The sequence below is a fragment of the Lissotriton helveticus genome, chromosome 6, assembly GCF_964261635.1.
Source record: "Lissotriton helveticus chromosome 6, aLisHel1.1, whole genome shotgun sequence".
Lineage (NCBI taxonomy): Eukaryota > Metazoa > Chordata > Amphibia > Caudata > Salamandridae > Lissotriton > Lissotriton helveticus.
In genome coordinates this window covers 1,496,354,618-1,496,378,545 of record NC_136067.1, presented here as the reverse complement: position 1 = coordinate 1,496,378,545, position 23,928 = coordinate 1,496,354,618, and the positions used below count along the sequence as shown (strand labels likewise).

Sequence of the window (23,928 nt, the reverse complement as noted above, 5' to 3'; positions counted from 1 at the left end):
CCATATACGACGCATATAGCGTTATAAAATTTTATGAGTTGGACAGGGGTTGCTCTGGGTCACGGAAAGGGACGTAAACGCAGAGCCGACTCAGGCACCCGCTCCACGGAGCGGGACCTTCAAGCGCCGAGGTTCCTCCGCCACGTCATGAGACAGGCGGGTTGAAGTTTAAGCACACTTCGACTTCCTGTGCTTTTTGTGGTGCCTCTTACCTGACTTCGACGAAGAGGACTTCGAATCACCGGACCGGTGCTCGGACCTTCCTCTCGACCAAGACCTGGACCGGGATAGAGACCAGCGAGGCAACTTGGAATCGTGGTTGCGCTCCAGGCACCTCAGACAAACCAAATGGATACCGTAATCGACATGATGCGGCGACAGGCGCCGCATGGCTTGAACCCCGAAGCCTTCCTACTTGGCATCCTAAAACACACCTATGGAGTCAACAAAAGTCGAAAAAAGTGTGTCAAAAAATGACAGGGGTAGCGCTCTTCAACGGATCGGCGCTGGCTGGTGCGGAAAGAAAAGAACGGACGTCAGCACGCTGGAGTGGCGGTTATATTGACAACGCGGACGTCACGCAGAGTCGACGGACACCATCTACTGGCATGCAGGGGTACTGCAACGAAAAATCTTCTGGATCCAGCCTGACGCCTGGAAGTTCAAAGGTAGGGAATCTGCGGCTAGATGTCTCTATCAGATGGGGGTAGAACAGTACCTCCTCAAGATGGCAAACCTTAAGAATGAATGATTCAGTCAACTTGTCAGGACTGAATCACATGTCTGCAGGTGTTAAAAAGAGCTGCAGAAGAAATCAACCCATAGCACAAGTTACTACTTGTGTAACGATATATCTTTTAGAGACATTACTTAGTGATAGATTCCTTACCTTAGAACATCCCCAGGCGTCAGACTGGATCCAGAAGGTTTTGCTTAGCAGTACCCCTGTGTGTCAGTAGGTAGCTTCCTGCGGCTCCGCGTCCGTCACTGGCATTGTCAGCCCCGAGATGACGTCACGGAGGGTACTTAGGCGCCACCCGTGCGCATTGACGTCAGTTCTGTACACGACTTTCCGCGCCAGAAATGCAGAGCCATGCAAGATACTGACCATTGGTGCATAAAACTAGGGCCCTAAAGGGGGATGACCTTAACCCTAGTAATCAGTTCGCAGAACAAGGAGGATGGGTGGGGCGGTAAGGAATCTATCACTAACTAATGTCTCTTACAGATATATCGTTACACAAGTAGTAACTTGTGCATCTGAAAGAGACATGTTAGTGATAGATTCCTTACCTTAGAATAGATACCCCAGCAATACCAACCCCGGTGGTGGGTCTGCAAACAAGATTACACCAGAAAGTCACGGAGCACAGAGCGGCCAAAGAAGCCGTCTCTCCGGACCTGACTGTCAAGACAGTAGTGCTTGGTAAACGAGGCGAGGCCCAGGTAGCTGCCTGACAAATGTCCTGCAAGGGAACGCCACTTCCCAAGGCAGTAGTGGATGCAGTAGCCCTGGTCGAATGGGCACGTAGTCCCACAGGAGGCTCCTTCTTGGCCAATGAGTAACATGCTTTGAAGCACAGAACGACCCACCGGGAGATGGTCTGTTTGTGCACGGCCCGACCTTTTTTGGCACCCACGTAGCCAACAAAGAGCTGATCATCCACCCGGAACTGCTGTGTACGCTGCAGATAGAATGCGAGCGCACGTTTTGGGTCCAGACGGTGGAGCCTCTCCTCCTCCCTGGAAGGATGCGGAGGAGGAAAGAAGGTAGGCAAAGTGATGGTCTGCCCGATGTGGAAGGGCGTGACAACCTTTGGCAGGAAAGAAGGAAGAAAGAGCCTGGAGCTCACTCACTCTTCTGGCAGAGGTGATGGCCACCAGGAAAGCCATCTTTAAAGTGAGAAGATGTAAGGGACAGTTATGAAGGGGCTCAAAGGGAGCGCACATCAAATAAGTCAAGATCAGATTCAAGTCCCACTGAGGCATTATGAAAGGCAAGGGAGGAAAACGTGTGTGTAATGCCTTTGAGGAAACGGTTAACAACCGGGGACTTAAAAAAGAGAAGGCCTATCAGGAAGCCACAGAAAGGCAGAGATGGCAGAAAGAAAGATAGCCCTGCTGGGCCAAGGACAAAAGAAACAGAAGAACTTCAGAAAGATGGGCAGAAAGGGGATCCACAGCCTTTGCTGTGCACCATGCCACAAATGTTTTCCAACGGCAGGCGCATACTGTTTTAGTGGAGGGACACCTGGCTGCCAGAAATACATTACAGACCTCGGGAGGAAGGTCAAAAGTGGTCAACTGTCGCCGCTCAATCTCCACGCATGCTGCGACAGAAGATCCTCCCGAAGAGGCAGACGGACCGGGGGATTGATGCTCATACTGAGTAGCTCGGGATACCATACTCTTCGAGCCCAGTCCGGAGCCACAAGGAGGACTTGGGCCCGGTCGCTCCTGATCTTCTTCAGCACTCTGGGCAGAAGTGGTACAGGCGGAAAGGGGTACAACATACCGCAGCTCCACTCGAGACGAAAAGCGTCTCCGCGCGAGTGCCGCCTTGGAAATTCCAATGTGCAGAACTGATGACATTGCGTGTTCTCTTCGGTGGCGAATAGATCTAACCAGGGCTCTCCCTTCTGCAGAAAGAGACCTTGCACCACGTGCGAGTTCAGATGCCATTCGTGATCCATCATGCACGACGGCTGAGTTTGTCCGCCCTGACGTTCAAAGTACCCACCAGGTGTTGAACCACCAAGTTAACGCCTTGATGTTCCAGCCATGCCCGGAGGCGCAGAGCGTCCTGACACAGGGTCCAGGACCCCACTCCGCCCTGCTTGTTGCAATACCACATGGCGGTGGTGTTGTCCGTGAACACCTGCACTACACTTCTCTGGACAGAGGGAAGGAATGCCTTCAGTGCAAGCTGGATCACCCGCAGCTCCAGAAGGTTGATATGGAGCCGGGACTCAGCCGGAGACCAGAGGCCTCGGATCTCCGCCTCTCCCAAGTGGCCTTCCCATCCCAGGAGGGACGCAGCCGTCACCACTGTGTGCTCTGGTTGGGGAAGGGAGAGGGATCTGCCATTGACCCAATCGCGATTGAAGAGCCACCACTGTAATTGCCGTGCAAGGTCCTCCAAGATCTGAACGTGGTTTAACAGGTTGCCCTGATGTTCCGCCCACTGGAACTTCAGGTCCCACTGTAGAGCCCGCATATGCCATCTGGCATGTGTCACCAGCAGGATGCAGGAAGCCATCAGGCCCAGAAGCTGGAGGGTAATTCTGACCGAAACCCAGGACAGAGGCTGAAAGATCGGAATTATAGCCTGAATATCCCGGACTCGTTGCTTGGGAGGATAAACCCAAAACAACGCCGAATCCAGAACCTCTCCGATGAAGGGGAGCTTCTGAGAGGGACTCAGGTGCGACTTCGGCACGTTGATGGAGAACCCAAGCAAGTGCAGGAGCTCGGCCGTAGTCTGAAGGTGGTTGACCACTGCCTGGGGCGAGCCCGCCTTCAAAAACCAGTCGTTGAGGTAGGGGAGTACGGACAACCCCAACAGCGCAGATGAGCTGCGACCACCGCCCTTACTTTTGTGAACACCCGAGGGGTGCTTGTAAGGCCGAAGTGGAACACAGCAAACTGAAAATGCTCCTGGCCTACAGTGAACCGCAGGTAACGCAGGTGTGCCGGCAGGACAGGGATGTGAAAATAAGCGTCCTGCAAGTCCAACGCTACCATCCAGTCTCCAGGGTCGAGGGCATCCAAGACCTGAGCCAGAGTCAGCATCTTGAATTTCTCCATCCGGAGGAAGTGATTGAAGTCCCGGAGGTCCAAGATGGGACGCATGCCCCCCTTGTCGTTCTTGGGGACCTGAAAGTAGTGGGAATAACAAGCACTCCCTACTTCCTGCCCAGGAACGCGCTCGATGGCCCCCTTGGCCAAGAGGGCCGTGACCTCCTGTTGAAGAGCCAAATGATCCCCTGGCATGCGGTGGCACCGAGGCGGCATGGCCGGAGGGGAAGACTGAAAGAGAAGGGAATAACCCTTGCAGACTAACTGCAGCACCCACCTGTCCGATGTAATGTCGCGCCAGTGGTGGAGGTGGTGGTGGACCCTGCCACCCACTGACGTGGGGTGCTCCCTCAAGCTCTGATTAGGAAGGTTTGGAGGTGGAAACAGCGGGGTTAGAGGTGGACTGACCCGCCCGCTGGTTCCCATACCCGCCCCTGCGGAAGCCGCGGCCACGCTGAGGCTGGTTCTGCACAAGCTTGTTGGAGGGGCGTGCCTGGGTGCCACTGCCCATGCCACGATAGAAACGAAACCCAGGAGTGGCAGGGTTCTTTGTAGAGAGACTCAAGGACTTGTTGGTGGTTCGTGAGTCCTTAAATCGCTCCAGTGCACTGTCGGCCTTATCGCCAAAGAGGCAGGAACCATCAAAGGGCATGTCCATGAGCGAGCCCTGGACATCGGGCGAGAACCCAGTCGAACGCAACCAGGCGTGGCGCCGCAACGACACAGTTGTAGAAATTGCCCTGCCCAACGAATCAGCGGTGTCCAAACCACACCTGATGGCAAACTTAGCCGCATCCTTTCCTTCAGCAATCGCTTGGGAAAGGACAGCCTGAACCTCCTCAGAACACTGAGGCAAGACCTGACTAACGGAATCCCACACCACGTGGGAGTAACAGCCCAACAAGCAGGCGGTGTTAACCGACTGCAGCCCTAAACTGGCCGAGGAGAACAACCTCTTACCAAATTGTTCCAGCCTTTTAGAGTCCTTATCCGGTGGAGCCATGGGAAAGGCACTCTGCGACGTCGAGGCCTGAATGACCAGGCTCTCAGGCGTAGGGTGAGTGGTCAAGAAGGAGGGATCACCAGGCGCTGGGCGGTGATGCCTGGCGACGTTTTTATCCACCGGTGCCCTCTTGGCGGGCCGCAACCAAGTGCCCAAGAGGACTTCGGTAAGGGCCTCATTGAAAGGCAGCAGCAGCTCCGACGATGCAGACGCTGTCTGGAACACCTCTGTAAGGAGGTTAGTTTTGAGGGCCACTGTAGGGAGGTCGAGATTGAGAGCCTCCGCAGCCCGACGGAGCACCACGGTGTATGAAGCGCCTGTGAGAAGTTGGGCTGGCATATGCTGTCCACTATCCTAGTGGGCACCTTGCACCAGTCCAAACGACCCTTATTGATGGTAGGTTTAAAGACAAACTTTATAGAAAACTATCCTAGTGGTAGCAGTGGAGAGCATAAACACAAAAAGGGGAAAGGAGGGCCTAAGGGGATGTTTAAAGACCTCTCACCGCTTCAACCCCTAAACAAACAGTATACCAACAAATAGTAGCAGTGGGTCATTAGCTAGTTACATCAAGTATGTATCTGGAACGAATGGCACCTAACAGTGGATAGTGAACTAGAACTCAACTATGTGCAGGGAACGCTAACTAAGGGTAAATATCTTTCCTGTGTGGAAAAATACCCATCAGTTGTCGATCCTAGGCGCCCTGTTCATCATTTGGGTTCCTTCACACCGGGAAGGTAAGTTTTGACCACTGTAAGTAGCAAAAATTGGACAGTGGGAACCATTGGATGTTCTCATATATCAGGGTATGGATAGACCACTGTAGAGCAGTGCATGTGAAAAGTGAAAAAAGTGAACTGTGATATGATCAGATAAAATTGGGTAGTAGAAAGGATAAACAACTTTATTAAACACCTTTGTACTCCCAAAATAATAAAATGCGTGCGATAATAGTGGCTTCACCATATAACCACTAATCCCTATATACGGTCAACATGTTTCTGCAGACTGAATTTGGAGCCTAAAAGGTATCCTGCTGCTTTCTTCAGGACCATAATCGCGACTGCTCAATAAAAAGGTGAAAAAAGGAAAAGCTATCACCTGGGTATTTAGTAGTTCTTCATTCTCCTCGCTTCCGTGATATCCAAGTGGTCACAAGAGAGGGGAGGCACCCATCCAGAAACATACAAAGAGACATACAACCGAAACAGCACAAAGTCAGTTTGGTTACACAATACATTAGTGACGTGCATAAGTGATTAGTTTGTAAAATACCAATCTTATGTCTTAAAAATAACACCCACACTTTCATAATCGTAAAGTGGCTGCTCTCACTTACCAAATTTGGAGGAGAGAAACACTTCACCCCACCAGGCCACAGCTCAGGTAAATGGAGCCCCGCACTGATGAGCATAAAGAAAAATATTGAAAAAAACGGGTTACTCTGACATGTCAGAAAATACTAACTTCATAACACCACCCAAAAAGCAGCAAACAAGGTCGGCGGCTTCGCCTCTGTGCACTGCTGATAAGAAATGTGCAGGCGTTTACCTTTTCACAGAGCACTAATATTTATTAGAGCGGCCTCTCTTCATACATTAATTATAAGTTTACTATCGCCGGTATGCAGGTATTAGACAGCTGTTAAAACACTCGCTTCACTTAATCAGACTTCCTGTAACCACAGCCCGATAACTTTCTGGGACTTACTTCACCCGCCAATACTGTTTAGAAAAAATGACCTTGCCAGTGTGAAACCGGAACAAAGTCAGTTCGTTTCAACTATGCGCCATAGCATAGTCCGTGACGTACTCATTCACGCGACTGATATTAAATGCATACTATCTCAACTCCAATGACTACCCTCGGTACAAATAAAAAGGATGAGCTACAATAGAGACGTCCGTCTGTGCAATTCCATGCAGCATTGTTTGTTTTACCAAGGGTAGTCACTGCAATCGAGTTCGTATACATAAAATAGCAATTTCCGTGAATGAGTATGCCACGGATTATAAATCTACGAATCGATAAGCCAATGCTGCAATGTTTATTTGTACCGAGGGTAGTCATTGGAGTTGAGATAGTATGCATTTAATATCAGTCGCGTGAATGAGTACGTCACGGACTACATTTCCCATGAACTGTGGAGAGGGCGCATGGCTATGACGCGTTTTACGCGACTGACCACTGCGGAGAGAGAGTTCTTAGATCCGAATTCTGTTCCGGTCGGCACCTCCCCGAGACAGCCCAGAAGGACGTTTGGAGTACCGACTGGAAGGTAAGCCATCACGCACGAGGATCGCTGGTGCGAACTCGGATGTGTCCGTCGTATGCTATGGTGCATAGTTGAAACGAACTGACTTTGTTCCGGTTTCACACTGGCAAGGTCATTTTTTCTAAACAGTATTGGCGGGTGAAGTAAGTCCCCGAAAGTTATCGGGCTGTGGTTACAGGAAGTCTGATTAAGCGAAGCGAGTGTTTTAACAGCTGTCTAATACCCGCATACCGGCGATAGTAAACTTATAATTAATGTATGAAGAGAGGCCGCACTAATAAATATTAGTGCTCTGTGAAAAGGTAAACGCCTGCACATTTGTTATCAGCAGTGCACAGAGGCGAAGCCGCCGACCTTGTTTGCTGCTTTTTGGGTGGTGTTATGAAGTCAGTATTTTCTGACATGCCAGAGTAACCCGTTTTTTTCAATATTTTTCTTTATGCTCATCAGTGCGGGGCTCCATTTACCTGAGCTGTGGCCTGGTGGGGTGGAGTGTTTCTCTCCTCCAAATTTGGTAAGTGAGAGCAGCCACTTTACGATTATGAAAGTGTGGGTGTTATTTTTAAGACACAAGATTGGTATTTTACAAACTAATCACTTATGCACGTCACTAATGTATTGTGTAACCAAACTGACTTTGTGCTGTTTCGGTTGTCTGTCTCTTTGTATGTTTCTGGATGGGTGCCTCCCCTCTCTTCTGACCACTTGGATATCACGGAAGCGAGGAGAATGAAGAACTACTAAATACCCAGGTGATAGCTTTTCCTTTTTTCACCTTTTTATTGAGCAGTCGCGATTATGGTTCTGAAGACAGCAGCAGGATACCTTTTAGGCTCCAAATTCAGTCTGCAGAAACATGTTGACCGTATATAGGGATTAGTGGTTATATGGTGAAGCCACTATTATCGCACGCATTTTATTATTTTGGGAGTACGAAGGTGTTTAATAAAGTTGTTTATCCTTTCTACTACCCAATTTTATCTGATCATATCACAGTTCACTTTTTTCACTTTTCACATGCACTGCTCTACAGTTGTCTATCCATACCCTGATATATGAGAACATCCAATGGTTCCCACTGTCCAATTTTTGCTATCTACAGTGGTCAAAACTTACCTTCCCGGTGTGAAGGAACCCAAATGATGAACAGGGCGCCTAGGATCGACAACTGATGGGTATTTTTCCACACAGGAAAGATATTTACCCTTAGTTAGCGTTCCCTGCACATAGTTGAGTTCTAGTTCACTATCCACTGTTAGGGGCCATTCGTTCCAGATACATATTTGAGGTAACTAGCTAATGACCCGCTGCTACTATTTGTTGGTATAGCTGTGGAGAGCAGCCTTCAGGCTAAGTCTTGAAGGAATGTAAAGCAGTTGGTTTTACCAGTCTATAATCTCATAAATGACCAAATGAAAGGAGAATCACACCAGGTACATAAAAAATATATATGTATTTATTTTAAACACATCCCTCTAGTCTCTTTATGAGGCTAGAGGCAAAAGTACACAAAGTAAACTTAAGTAGCACACAGTAAATTAGCATAGTACACGTTTTTTTCCCTAGGGGCCCCACAAACCATATACTAAGAAAGTGGTATAAGTACTGCTGTGAACATAGAGACAAGGCCTAGGCCTGTAGAACCACTGGGGCATCGAGTAACCACCCAAGGTAGGGCCGCAGGAGACCCACAGGGGACGCGTGCAGTGTCTAAACACAGACGCGAATCACCATTGACTTCTATGGAGAAAGTTGCTATTAGATATTTAAAGAATAAGGACACTTAGGAGTGGATTAGGAACAAACCCCTTCAGTACTGGACAGTTCGAGAGTCAAGACCCATGGGAGAACTGAAGTACTCGTGTTACCTCACCCAGGGAAGCCGGGTGCATAGGTGTCTTTTCGTGTCGGGTTTAGTCATCGGTTCCTATGGAGAGCTGCAAAGAAGTGCTGCAGGCGACCAGATGAAAAGTGTCCGGATAGATCCAAGGGTGGATCGAAGATCGGAATTACCTGAAAGCAGAGGGGACAGAGTCTGGGTCACTTGCCAGTGACCAGGGAGGCAGTAAGAAGATGCCTACAGAGGTCGGGTGATTTCAGGTGCAGGAGGTGAAGCTTGACTCTTCAGCCACGAGGACCAGGAGGCGTCGACGACAACCAGGAGCTGGATTCGAGCTGTCCCACGTCGGATGTCAAGTGCTGCAGCGTTGGTAACCGGATTGGACCCAACAAGCCATGGCAACAGCAACCCACGCAGAGATTGGCTTCGGTGCAGACTAGCAAGGTCTGAGGACTCACCCTTTGGAGGTTAGTCAGGGCACGTCTGGAGCAACCAGGGAAGCCCAAGAAACAAAAGAGTTACCTTCGTGGGGACCCACCAGTCGATGGACAAGGGATTGTGAAGGGGCCTCGAGCAGAAATGCTAAAAGCGGGCCCACAGAACACTCGTGGAGTGTAAGCCCACAATTTTCTGTGCAGATGGTGCTCAGGGCTTGGACTACGTGTAGCCCAATGAACAACTCCGGGAAAGCTCGGGAAGTAGATGCACTAGCAAATGTGCACGGTGTCCAGGAGTTCCGGTCCCACGTCTCTCGTGATGGCTACAGGTCTCCGCTCTGCTGAGATCTCGTGTCGGCCTCGGAGGTGTCTGGAAGTCTGTGTTCTGTGTCGCAGATTCTTCGGGATACGGCGGGAGCCTCGAAAATGCAGTCAGGCAAGATGCTTCTTTGGTGCCTGTTTAAACAGGGGGGTCACTCCTTGACCCCAAGGGAGATCCTTTCGTCTTCTAGTCGAAATAGAATGTCGAAGTTCCAGGATATATGTTGCAGAGTTTTGTCCAGGGTAATCTAAAGTACTAGGGGCTGGGTTCCTATGCTTATACTAAGTTTAGGGGTTGGACTAACTCTAAGGTCCCACCCCTTTCCCTTTGTCCAGTTTCGTGCCAGAGCAGGGGCTGAGCGCCTCTGCAACCGGTTTGAACTGAGGTATGCGCATGGACACCTTGTGTGCCCCAGGCACAGTCTGAAAAGCATTCAATGAATTCATCCACCCTGCCCCAATTCACTTAAGCCAGTCTGGGGAGGTGGTTACAACTCCCTGGACAGGAACCCTATTGTCCAGGCCTTACCTGCCGGAGTTTCGTCCAGCAGCAGGAGGTCAGACTCGTGTCTGTGGCAGCAGCATCCATTTTGTGATGCTGGGGCTCTTTCAAACTATTACCGGTCAGGTAAGCGTGTACATGTCTTCTCCCTCTAGAAGGGTGGAATTCTACAGCCGCCGCCAGAACTGGCGGGGGGCAGGATTCCAAAGTGTTTGACACCCAACACGACATCTTTTGATGCAGCCATTACAAAGTTAGCATTTACCGCGAGGTTATAATGCACTTAAGAGATTATGGTATGGCTGTATCACAGAACAGCTATAAGGAAGGGATTCCGAAAGCTGCAGAGGGGCTCAGCTCATGCTTGGGCAGCCTCTCACAAAAACAAGCACTCTGCCTTCAGGATTGTCAAGGCCTGCCATAGCAGCGACTTATAGGTTCATATGTGTCTGTATATAAAGGTAGATATAGGTATACTATATCTAAGTAAGGGGTACAAGTACCACCTTACCCAGGCTGCAGTAGCAGACCTATGGTGCCATTTTGAAAGGCTTCCCGGGGTGGTATAATATATGCTTCAGCCCCTGGTAGGTCTCTGGGGTACCTATGCCCTTGGTACCTAAGGTACCCTATACTAGGGACTCACAAGGGTAACCCAGTAACCAATCTGGAGTGTACCTAATGTCCATGCAATTAATTTAGAGCGGAAACAGCTAGGCTGGGGTCCTGGTTAGCAGGGCCCCAGCCAGACTAACGTCGATAAATCAGTAAAACACATCAAAAAGTGAGGGTGACCATAGTAAGCAGATCCTACTCTCCTCCAGCGCCCTCCTCCATAGTAGGCAGACGAGAGGCAAACCCCGGGTCAGAAGAAACATCGAGTTTGCCCACGTCTTCCAAGTCGTCCACCCAATCTTGCTCTGAGTCACATTGCCAGACAAGAGGGTCCTCGGACCCATCCCAGTCGCCTCCGCCTCTGGCGTAGAGGGAGCCGGTCATGGCAGCGGAGCCGGAGAAGGGACGAACGGCGTCGGGCCATGGCTTGACAGTCCCGGGAGTCGTGATCTGTCTACAGGCATTAGAGGCACACATCAAAAAGTGACTAAGGTTCGTGCTCAATCCGGATCTGCGCTTGCTGGCGCAGAAAAAGAAAGAACGGACGTCAGTGCGCACGGGTAGCGCCTAAGTACCCTCTGTGACGTCATCTCTGCGCTGACGACACCAGTGACGGACGCGGAGCTGCAGGACGCCACCTACTGACGCGCAGGGGTGCTGCTAAGCAAAACTTTCCGGATCCAGACTGACGCCTGAGAATATTCAAAATTAAGGAATCTATCACTAAAGTGTCTCTTTCAGATAAACCACATTGCATGCATTAAAAGTGATCACTGAAGAACATTGTTGTGATCTCTTTCACACTTAGAATGCACTAATAAAGGAGAAATGTCATAAAAAACAATGCCATGCAGCCAGTGGATCATGTAGGCAAAACATGACAAAGCCTCGCATCCTTATAACTCTGGGATAAAGTTCAATGACATAAATGACTATTATGAAATGTAAACATTTTTATACACAACACATAAGCTCCACACTAGAAGAGAACTGCCCTCTTGTGCCACACATTTAACAAAAAGGAGGTCTCATCAAAAGAAGTAAAACAAAGCAAGGTATGAACAGTTTTTCAAGTTGTAGTGATTAGCCAATAAATACAAAAGATAAGGAAGAAAAATACAATTTAGCTGTGAAACTGATTTCAATAGCTATCTGCATGAAAGATCATATCATCCATATACATAATACTTTTTCTGATTTTATGCACACTTTTTGGCAAGAAGCACTGTTAAAATACTTACAGTAAATACAGTGGTTTGGTACAAACATGTCTTGCTACTGAAGCAATAAGTCCATGTAAATATGAGCTGGTAAAAGACTGTAGAAATAGAAACAGAAATCAAAGGGAACAATATCATGCATAATTTTTATTTGCTTACCGCTGGGTATTGACTGGCGTGAGGTGTAAGATTCTTAAAAGCCCACTGGATGTTCTGATGTGAAGCCAACTGTCTTGTGAATGCAGGAGACTGTTCACAGCACATGCGCAAAATACCATAGTAAGCAGGTAGCATACCACGATTAAAAAGCACCACATCCTGATCATCATGGTCAGCCAGGATATAATTGAAGGCAATATTCTTGGTCACCACAGGGTTCTGCACAATAAGACGCACATTCTCAGAGCAGTCCACGCACACATTGTACCAAAAAGAAAGCAAAGCTTGCTTGTTGTGATTAGTAGCTATAGCGGGCTCTGAAAGTTTTGGTTGAAAAAGATTCCACAAATCCATAAAATATGTAGAGAACATAAGCTTCTCAGTTTTGGAGATCAAACAGTAAGTCATAAAACTGAAATAGGGCACCAGTTTAGTAGTTCCATGGACAGCAGCATCAACATAAAGTTTTGCTCTTGAAAGTAGACCAAGGAGGACATTGTAGACCTGATGAAGCACCACAGTGGTGTCCGGGCTCAGGGGAAGATCACGTGTGGGAATATGTAGGGACCGAGTAGATCGGAACATCTGACGGAAAGAATTGCTCGGAATAAGGGATACCAATAAGTAAGCTGCAGCTTTAAAAAGAGAAAAACATTGAAAGTATTTTAAGGTTTTCAATATAGACTGCATGTAAACAACGCAAATATTCAAATCATGAAAAATACATAAGTAATAGGTAAAGATACAAATGCATATTTCCAGATCAGTTTGAAGTAAGGACAGCTTAGTAGGTTCCAACACCTAAACTTGGTACAATCTGCATATTTCAAGGGACCTCCGAAAAACCATGGCATTCTTTCCTCACCAAGCACACTTGTAAATGTAAATGTAAATGTATGAAACTTATATAGCGCAGGACTTACCCTGGGGCATCTCCGCGCTTGCTTAGGGAACCCGTCCTGGTATTCCCCTGTGAGAAACCCCGGCAGGGTGTCCACAAGGTGAAAGCCAGGCATCCCGCCGCGAGGGGCCGATGTGGAGATTAAGCAAGCTATTGCCCAGAGTCGCAGAGTGTGACCCCGTGAGTCGAGTAGGCACCGGAGCGAGAATTGTCGAGACCGTGGAATTTATGAGCCCGAGACCCGCCGAGGCGGGGAATCGAACCCTGGTCCACGGTCGATCTCAGATTCCGGGTCTGCCGCCTCTACCCACTGAGCCACACTTCTCCACTTGTGGGCTCCCAGCCCTCACCAGCCACTCACTCTGGATGAAAAAGTTACTTACATTTGGTAATTCTTTTTCTGGTGGAGACTATATCTAACCGCTGATGGCCCGGGCCTGTTCCAGTAGCATAGCCAGCAGCTGTGCAAGCAAGTCCCACAAGACATGAGTATTGGCCCAAGAGACACACAGTGTTCTCTGACTGCAAAGCCTTGCTGGTGGAAGAAAGGATCCTCTTCACAAAAGGTGTTCAGCTACTTTGCTTCCCTATCCGGTGGGTTTCTAGGGAATGCGTTCCGGTTAGCTGGCGATGCCTGCACGACCAGGCTCCAGGGAGAAGGATGTTGGGTGAGGAAGGCCAGGTCTCCGGGGCGGGAGAGTGACAATGAGCAATCATCCTATGCATGGGAGCCCCAATGCAGGGTTTTGTCCAGGACCCCAGGAGAACATAGGAGACAGCCTCATAAAAGGGGAGCAGGTGCTCCGCAGAGCTGAGCCCCGATAGACATACCTCAGTCAAGACGTTGGTCTTGACCTCGACAGTGGTAAGTTGTAGGTCGAGTATCTACACTGCCATTTGCATCACCAAAGCAAATGATGTTCCTTCCTTCATAGTGGGGCCTGGGGGAGAAACAAAGCAAGTATGGAGAAATGTCTAGACCACTAACGTCGCTCAACTACTCATATCAGTTCTCCTCTTGTTAGGATTCATCCTCCAGGAGGCCATACCCATCGTCATTATCACACACTGTGGGGGACAGATCCAGGGCAGATGGCGGTGGTCAAGCTGGCGCAGGTGTCGGCATCAAGGCATTATTCTCTCTGTATCGGATAGGATAGGTTCCTCTTCAAAGTAGTTAGGTCTGTGGAGCCGGAAACTGTGCTGAGTGGCCTGGAACCAGCATTAGAGTTGGTGCTGAGGTCAGCCTCAGTCCAGATCTGGGAGCAGGGCAAGAGGGCCTGCCTGGTGTCAGGGAAGCATGGAGCCTTCTTGTGCCGCACCACAAGGAGTTTCATTGGCCGCTTGCTAATCTCCTTGGGATGTATCAACTTGGAGTCAGCGTAGGCCCTGGGGTCGTGGTTCGGTGACAGGCAAATCAAGTGGGGATCAGATACAGACATCTGTCTGTAACACTAGCTGGATCTGCGCTGTTGGTGTGAAAAACAAGGAACTCATGTCAGCACGCCTGGGTGGCGCCTATATAGCCTCGATGCACTTCACTTTCGACGTGGACAATGTTGATACAGAGTCACTCAACGGCACGCAGAGGTACTGCTCAAGACTTTCCGGATCCAGTCTGATGCTTGGGGAAAGTTCTAAGGTCAGGATTCTGCTGTTCGTAGTCTCTGTCAGAAACAACTCTACATCTGCAGCTATCATGGGCCAATCGCACAAGTTACTTACCTTCGGTAACGATATATCTGTAAGAAACAGTAGGTAGTATTAGATTCCTTACCTTAGAGTTCCCCCAGGCGTCAGACTGGATCCGGAAACTTTTGCGTAGCAGTACCCTTGCACATCGGTAGGCTTCGTATGCGGCTCCGCGTCCGTCGTCGCCGGGATGACGTCGCCGGAGTACTTAGACGCCGCCCTCGCACACTGACGTCCGTTCTTATACACCGCTTTTCCGCGCCAGAAAACGCAGAGCCATGATAAAAAACAACACTGGTGCCATAAAAACTATGGCCCTGAAAGGGGATGACCTTAACCCTAGATATCGGTTCGCAGAGCGGGGAGGATGGGTGGGGCGGTAAGGAATCTAATACTAACTACTGTTTCTTACAGATAGGTAAGTAACTTGTGCATCTGAAAGAAACAGTTTAGTATTAGATGCCTTACCTTAGAATAGATACCCCGGCAATACCAACCCCGGTGGTGTGTCTGCGAACCAATGATCACACCAGAAAGTCCTGGAGAACGGAACGGCCGAAGAAGCCATTTCTCCGGACTTGGCTGTCAAGGCAGTAGTGTCTTGCAAACGTGTGCAGCGAGGCCCACGTAGCTGCCTGACAGATGTCCTGCAAGGGGACTCCCCGGCAGTAGTAGCCGCCAAGGCCCGTGTGGAATGGGCACGAAGCCCCACAGGAGGCTCCTTTCGAGCCAAAGAGTAACAAGCCTTGATGCACAAGACAACTCATCGAGAAATGGTTCGTTTGTGCACCGCCCGTCCTTTCTTAGCGTCCACGTAACCAACAAAGAGTTGGTCATCCACCCGGAACTGGCGTGTGCGATCCAGATGGAATGAGAGCGCACGTTTTGGGTCCAGACGGTGGAGCCTCTCTTCCTCATTCGAGGGATGCGGAGGCGGAAAGAAGGTGCGCAAAGTGATGGACTGCCCGATGTGGAAGGCTGTGACTACCTTGGGCAGGAAAGAGGGTCGCGTCCGCAACACAACTTTGTCCGAATGGACTGAAAGGAAAGGAGGCTTAGAAGAAAGGGCCTGGAGCTCACTCACTCTCCTGGCAGACGTGATGGCAACCAGGAAAGCGGTCTTAAGGGTAATGAGACTAAGAGGACAGTTATGAATCGGCTCAAAGGGAGCACACATCAGAAAAGTTAGAACAAGGTTTAAGTCCCACTGAGGCATCACGAAAGGAACTGGAGGAAACATATGGGTGATGCCCTTCAAAAACCTATTTACACTTGCGGACTTGAACAAAGAGGGCTGATCAGGTAGCCTTAAGAAGGCGAAAATGGCCCAGAGGTAGCCCTTCAGAGTGCCCAGAGCAGAGCCCTGCTGGGCAAGAGAAAGAGGAGAAACTCTGAAAGAGGGGCAGAAAGGGGATCCACAGCCTTTGCTGTGCACCATGCCACAAACTCGTTCCACCTGCAGGCGAATACCGATTTTGTGGAGGGACGCCTGGCTGCCAGAATGACATTACAGACTTCAGGAGGTAAGTCAAATGGCCTCAACTGCCACCGCTCAATCTCCACGCATGTAAGTGGAGACTGGACAGGTTCGGGTGGAGGACCGTCCACTGCTGCTGCGACAGAAGGTCCTCCTGAAGAGGCAGACGAATCGGGGGGATCGACAGATATGCTGAGTAGCTCGGGATACCAGAACCTCCATGCCCAGTCCGGAGCCACAAGGATGACTTGGGCCCGGTCGCGCCTGATCTTCTTCAGCACTCTGGGCAGAAGTGGTATAGGCGGAAAGGCGTACAATCGACCGCAAGTCCACTCGCGACGAAAAGCGTCTCCGAGCGAGTGCCGCCTTGGCAATTCCAACGTGCAGAACAGATGACATTGTGCGTTCTCTTCTGTGGCGAATAGATCTAACCAAGGCTCTCCCCACTGCCGAAAGAGGCCTTGCGCCACACGTCCGCGTTCAAACGCCATTCGTGATCCATCATGCACCGACGGCTGAGTTCGTCCACCCTGGCGTTCAAGGAACCTGCTAGGGGTTAAACCACCAGGGTCAGGCCCTGATGTTCCAGCCACTGCCAGAGGCGCAGAGCCTCCTGGCATAGGGTCCACGACCCCACCCCGCCCTGTTTGTTGCAGTACCACATGGCGGTGGTGTTGTCCGTGAACACCTGCACTACACTCCCCCGGACAGAGGGGAGGAATTCCTTCAGTGCAAGTCATATCGCCCGCAGCTCCAGAAGGTTGATATGGAGCTGTGACTCCGCCGGAGACCAGAGGCCTCTGATCTCCGCCTCTCCCATGTGGCCTCCCTAGCCCTGGAGGGACGCGGCCGTAACAACTACATGCTCCGGTTGGGGTAGGGAGAGGGATCTGCCGCTGTCTCAATCGCGGTCCGTGAGCCACCACTGCAACTGTCCTGCAGTGCCCTCCGAGATCAAGACATGGTCGGACAAGTTGCCCTGATGCTGGGCCCACTGAAACTTCGGGTCCCACTGCAGAGCCAGCATCCGCCACCTGGCGTGATGCACCAGAAGGATGCAGGAGGCCATCAGCCCCAGAAGCCGCAGCGTCAACCTGACCGAGACCCGGGATAAAGGCTGAAAGATCGGAATCAGAGCCTGAATATCCCGAACCCGCTGTTCGGGAGAATAAACCCGAAACTGCGCCGAGTCTAGAACCGCTCCGATGAAGAGGAGATTCTGAGAGGGACACAGGTGTGACTTCGGCACATTGATGGAGGACCCCAGCAGGTGCAGGAGGTCGGCCGTAGTCTGGAGGTGGCTGACGACTGTCTGGGGCGAGCTCGCCTTCAACAACCAGTCGTCGAGGTAGGGGAAGACTGAAACCCCTAACCTGCGCAGATGAGCTGCGACCACCGCCATCACTTTCGTGAACACCCGTGGGGCGCTGGTAAGGCCGAAGGGGTGCACGGTAAACTGAAAGTGCTCGTGGCCTACCGTGAACCGCAGGTAGCGCCGGTGGGCCGGCAGGACGGGGATGTGGAAATAAGCGTCCTGCAAGTCCAACGCTACCATCCAGTCCATACGGTCCAGGGCAGCTAAGACCTGAGCCAGTGTCAGCATCTTGAACCTCTCCTTCCGGAGGAAGCCATTGACTTTCCGCAGGTCTAAGATAGGGCGTAGGCCCCCTTTGCCCTTCTTGGGAACCAGAAAGTACTGGGAGTAACAACCACACCCTACTTCTGGACCAGGAACGCGCTCAAAGCCCCCTTGGCCAAGAGGGCAGCAACTTCCTCTCGCAGAAGATTCAAGTGATCCCCCGACACGCTGTGGTACTGCGGTGGCATGGCTGGAGGGATCGCCTTCAAGGGTAGGGAGTAGCCCCTTCGGACGATTTGCAGCACCCACCTGTCTAATGTGATGTCGCGCCAGTGGAGGAGGTGATGGCGAACCCTGCCCCCCCGGCATCTTGTGGGCCTGAAAGCTCGGACTAGGAGGGCTTTGAGGCAGATGCTGCGGGGGTGGATGTGGACTGGCCGCGCCGTTGTCCCCGGGCACCGCCACAGCGGTTACCACGTCCGCCACCGCGCTGGATGTTAGCCTGCGGCCCGTGGCTGGCAGGACGTGTGGGGGCGCCCCTTCCTTGGCCACGAAAGGGGCGAGAGGCAGCGGATTGCTGGCGCGGGACCGACAAGCCCAAGGACTTTGCCGTAGCCCTGGAGTCCTTAAAGCGCTCAAGCGCACTGTCTGCCTTGTCGCCAAAGAGGTGATGGCCATCAAACGGCATGTCCAAAAGGGTGTTTTGGACATCAGCCGAAAAGTTGGCGGACCTCAGCCAGGCGTGGCGACGAATCGCCACCGTCGTTGCCATCGCTCTACCTAGCAAATCCGTGGTATCCAGTCCACATCTGATGGAGTACCGTGCCGCATCTCGACCCTCCGCAAGGGCTTGGGCGAGTTTAGTCCTGGCTTCCTCCGGACATTGTGGCAGCACGTCCGCGACCGTGTCCCACAGAGAGTGGGTCCAAGAGGCACGCGGTGTTAACTGACCACAACCCCAAACTAAGGAAGGAGAACATCTTTTTGCCATATTGTTCGTACCTCTTGGATTCCCAATCGGGGGGAGCCGTCGGGAATGCGGTCTGGGAGTTAGAGGCCTGTATGACCAGGCTCTCGGGGGTGGGGTGGGTGGACAGGAAGCAAAGGTCGCCCGGAGCAGGGAGGTGGCGTCTGGCCACGTTCCTATCTACATGAGGACCTGTAGCGGCCTGGACCAGGTGCCCAGAAGAACGTCAAACAAGGCCTCATTAAACGGCAACAGAGGCTCCGAAAACTTGCTTGCGGTTTAAGGACCTCAGTGAGGAGGTTAGTCCTCACGGCCGTGACAGGGAGCTCAAAAGTTAGGGCCTTGGCCACCCGCGTCAACACCACACTATAGGCTGCCCCCTCCTCCGTACCCATGGTAGGAGGGAAGACAAAGCCAGTGTTTGGCGAGGTGTCCAGACCACTGGCGTCCCCTAGCTCACCTGCCCAGTCCTGATAAGGTTGGCACTCACGTGCCAGAGGGTCCTCAGACCCCTCCCAATCCGCCTCGCCACCCATCTCCTGGTATTCAGGGTCAAAAGATGGGGCCGGATCATAGAAGTAAAAATCTCCCATCGACGTCGGAACCGGACCGAGGGGGGGACTGGGGACGCGGTCGGCGCCGGGGGCGACACCCTAGGAACCGGCGCCGGCAAGGTCGTAAGGTCGACCGGCGACGACCCGGATCCGGGCCCAAACATAATCCTTGTGTCATGGCACAAAGATTATGTTTTCTTACCCATGAATGGATGTGTCACGTTTGCCTATTATGACAGCATTGCTATGCCCACAGTTAAGACTAGGTAATATTCTTAGTTTTTTGCCAATAATGCTTAGCTGGAACATTCAATTGCTTTTCACTGTGACATTCACTGTTAACTGGTAGTGGAGCCTCCTAATGTGAACTCAGTATTTTAGTTCCCATTGATAGGTGATGCATGTTGTATTTTAGTTTGTTTTTCCTTTATTAATTTCTTCACATGTTTGTTCAGTAGCCTTGGCAGAGGAAGGAGTTTCCCTCCACTGGAAGGCAATGCTGCGGTTCAATTCTGTTTTAATCCCCCTACCCCACCCCACAAAACAGTCCTCTTTTTATTTGACTCCGTTGTACACACTGTGATCTGCATTCAACCTCTTTCTTCTGGGTGCTTATTTATTGACATACACAGCCAGGGACACACAACAATGTTGCTCTTGTGGTACCCAACGGCTCTACAATTTTACATATCAAGAGTCTAATAAAACTGGCAGAGTGCTAGCTGCCATTTTTCAATCATCCCTCATGGTGAAACAGCTCCCTTGTTTGATGCTCTAGCCAAAATCCTTTCCTAGAAGTCACACTTACGCTTAGTTCTTACCTTGCTGAGAAAACAACAATACAAATAAAACCACTTCAGACAGCCTGGTTTATAGAGGGTCATGCTAAATTATCACACCGAGCCAAATTTATCCCAGTGCCTGGCGTACACTGATTTTGTAGATCGACGCACAGCTGTCTGAATCACATCAACAACTTAGAAAGAGGATAAAAAGAGACTAGCGGCTGCCATGCAATATCCATGCATGGAGTTGCAGAGTTTGGAGGGCAGGATGCAGGACACAACCCTGTTGCTGCGACAGAAGACCCTCCCAAAGAAGCAGTTGATCAGAAGACAGAGGCTCAGGCCAAGAATTCCTGAATAACACACCCTCCTGGCCCAGTCTAGAGCCACCAGGATGATTTGGGCCTGGTTGGTCTTAATCTTCTTTAGAACTCCAGCCAAGAGGGATAGGGGTGGAAAGGTATATAGTAGTCCCGAGATCCACTCAAGGAGGAACCAGTCTCTGAGAGAGAGCCTTCTTGGGAACTCTAGCGTGCATACATGTTAACAGTGTGCATTCTTGGTGGTGGTGAAGAACAAGTTACTTACCTTCGGTAACGATATATCTGTAAGAAACAGTAGTTAGTATTAGATTCCTTACCTTAGAATATCCCCAGGCGTCAGTCTGGATCCGGAAACTTTTGCGTAGCAGTACCCCTGCGCGTCGGTAGGAGTCGCCTGCAGGCGTCTCCTGTGGCTCCGCATCCGTCGTCGGCGTCGTGCGCCGTGATGACGTCGCTGGAGTACATAGACGCCGCCTCCGCGCGCTGAGGTCAGTTCTTTGTACATAGCTTTTCCGCGCCAGAACACGCAGAGCCATGTGAGAACCAACACTGGTGCCATTTGAAACTAGGGCCCTGAAAGGGATGTCCTTAACCCTAGGTATCAGTTCGCAGAACGGGGAGGATGGGCGGGGCGGTAAGGAATCTAATACTAACTACTGTTTCTTACAGATATATCGTTACCGAAGGTAAGTAACTTGTTCATCTGAAAGAAACAGGTTAGTATTAGATTCCTTACCTTAGAATAGATACCCCAGCAATACCAACCCCGGTGGTGGGTCTGCGAACCGATACAATCCTACACCAGGAAGTCCTGGAGGACCGAACGGCCAAAGAAGCCATCCCTCAGGACTTGACTGTCCAGGCAGTAGTGCCTCGCAAAAGTGTGCAGCGAGGCCCACGTAGCCGCCTGGCAAATGTCCTGCAAAGGGACTCCCCGGCCCAGGGCAGTAGTAGCCGCCGTGGCCCGAGTGGAATGGGCCCGCAGCCCAACAGGAGGCTCCTTCCGAGCCAAAGAGTAGCACGCTTTGATGCACAGAACGACCCACCGAGAGATGGTCCGTTTATGTACCGCCCGTCCCTTCTTCGCACCCACGTAGCCAACAAACAGTTGGTCATCCACCCGGAACTGGCGTGTGCGATCCATATAAAATGAAAGCGCACGTTTTGGGTCCAGACGATGGAGCCGCTCCTCATCCTTTGAAGGATGCGGAGGCCGGAAGAAGGAGGGGAGGGTGATGGACTGCCCGATGTGAAAAGCAGAGACAACTTTGGGCAGGAAAGAAGGTCTAGTTCTCAAAACCACCTTGTCTGGATGAACGGACAGGAAGGGAGGTTTGACAGAAAGAGCATGGAGCTCACTCACTCTCCTGGCAGAGGTGATGGCAACCAGGAAGGCCGTCTTTAAAGTCAGGAGACGGAGAGGACAGGAATGAAGTGGCTCAAAGGGAGCACTCATCAAGAAGGTCAGAACCAGGTTCAAGTCCCACTGAGGCATCACAAATGGGACAGGTGGATACATGTGTGTGATGCCCTTCAAGAATCTTGTTACAATAGGGGACTTGAACAAAGAAGGTTGATCAGGCAGCCTCAGAAAGGCCGAAAGGGCAGAAAGGTAGCCCTTGATAGTGCCCAGAGCAGAGCCCTGCTGGGCAAGAGAGAGAAGGTAGAGGAGAACCTCGGAAAGAGGGGCAGAAAGAGGATCCACAGCCTTTGCTGTGCACCATGCCACAAATCTGTTCCACCGGCAGGCGAAACCGACTTCGTGGAGGGACGCCTGGCTACCAGAATCACATCACAGACTTCAGGAGGCAAGTCGAATGGCTTCAACTGTCGCCGCTCAATCTCCACGCATGGAGGTGGAGACTGGACAGGTTCGGGTGGAGGACCGTCCCCTGCTGCTGCGACAGAAGGTCCTCCTGAAGGGGCAGGCGGATCGGGGGACCGACCGACATGCTGAGTAGCTCGGGATACCAGTACCTTCGAGCCCAGTCCGGAGCCACAAGGACGACTTGGGCCCGGTCGCGCCTGATCTTCTTCAGCACTCTGGGCAGAAGTGGTATAGGCGGAAAGGCGTATAACAGACCGCAACTCCACTCGCGCCGAAAGGCGTCGCCGTGCGAGTGCCGTCTTGGAAACTCCAACGCGCAGAACTGATGACATTGCGCGTTCTCTTCTGTGGCGAATAGATCTAACCAAGGCTCTCCCCATCGCAGAAAGAGGCCTTGCGCCACGTCCGAGTTCAGACGCCATTCGTGATCCATCGAGCACCGACGGCTGAGTTCATCCGCCCTGGCGTTCAGAGAACCGGCCAGGTGTTGAACCGTCAGAGTCACGCCCTGACGTTCCAGCCATTGCCAGAGACGCAGGGCCTCCTGGCAAAGGGTCCACGACCCCACCCCGCCCTGTTTGTTGCAGTACCACATGGCGGTGGTGTTGTCCGTGAACACCTGCACTACACTCCCGTTGACAAAGGGGAGGAATGCCTTCAGTGCTAGACGAATCGCCCGTAGCTCCAACAGGTTTATATGGAGCCGGGAATCCGCCGGAGACCAGATGCCTCTGATCTCTGCCTCTCCCAAGTGGCCTCCCCAGCCCTGGAGGGACGCGTCCGTCACAACAACGTGCTCCGGCTGGGGAAGGGAGAGGGGTCTGCCTCTGACCCAATCGCGGTCCGTAAGCCACCACTGCAGTTGTCTCGCAGTGCCCTCCGAGATCAAGACATGGTCGGACAAGTTGCCCTGATGCTGGGCCCACTGAAACTTCAGGTCCCACTGCAGAGCCCGCATCCGCCACCGGGCGTGATGCACCAGAAGGATGCAGGAAGCCATCAGCCCCAGTAGCCGCAGCGACAACCTGACCGAAACCCGGGATAACGGCTGGAAGATGGGAATCAAAGCCTGTATATCCTGGACCCGCCGTTCCGGTGGATAGACCCGAAACTGCGCCGAGTCGAGAACCGCTCCGATGAAAAGGAGCTTTTGGGAGGGACACAGGTGTGATTTCGGCACATTGATGGAAAACCCCAGCCCATGCAGGAGGTCCGCCGTCATCTGAAGGTGGTGGACGACTGTCTGGGGCGAGCCCGCCTTCAACAGCCAGTCGTCTAGATAGGGGAAGACTGAAACCCCTGATCTGCGCAGATGGGCTGCGACCACCGCCATCACCTTTGTGAACACCCGTGGGGCGCTGGTAAGGCCGAAGGGGAGCACAATAAACTGAAAATGCTCCTGGCCTACCGTGAACCGCAGGTAACGCCGGTGGGCCGGCAGGACGGGGATGTGAAAATACGCATCCTGCAAGTCCAACGCTACCATCCAGTCTTGCGGGTCTAGAGCAGCCAAGACCTGAGCCAATGTCAACATCTTGAACTTCTCCTTCCGGAGGAAGCCGTTGACGTTCCTTAGGTCCAAGATAGGACGTAGGCCCCCTTTGTCCTTCTTGGGTACCAGAAAGTAGTGGGAATAGCAACCACATCCT

At 51.6% G+C, this 23,928-nt stretch overlaps 1 protein-coding gene across 2 annotated transcripts in view; it reads right to left on the bottom strand.

Moving 5' to 3' along the window:
- The window catches only part of USP34 (ubiquitin specific peptidase 34), a 2,681,755-nt gene that overhangs the window by 551,822 nt on the left and 2,106,005 nt on the right, over nucleotides 1-23,928 (bottom strand). For both annotated transcript variants that reach the window (XM_078649291.1, XM_078649292.1), the window contains exon 67: nucleotides 12,174-12,808. In XM_078649291.1, the coding sequence (XP_078505417.1) occupies nucleotides 12,174-12,808 (635 nt within the window). The remainder of the gene's footprint in view (nucleotides 1-12,173; nucleotides 12,809-23,928) is intronic.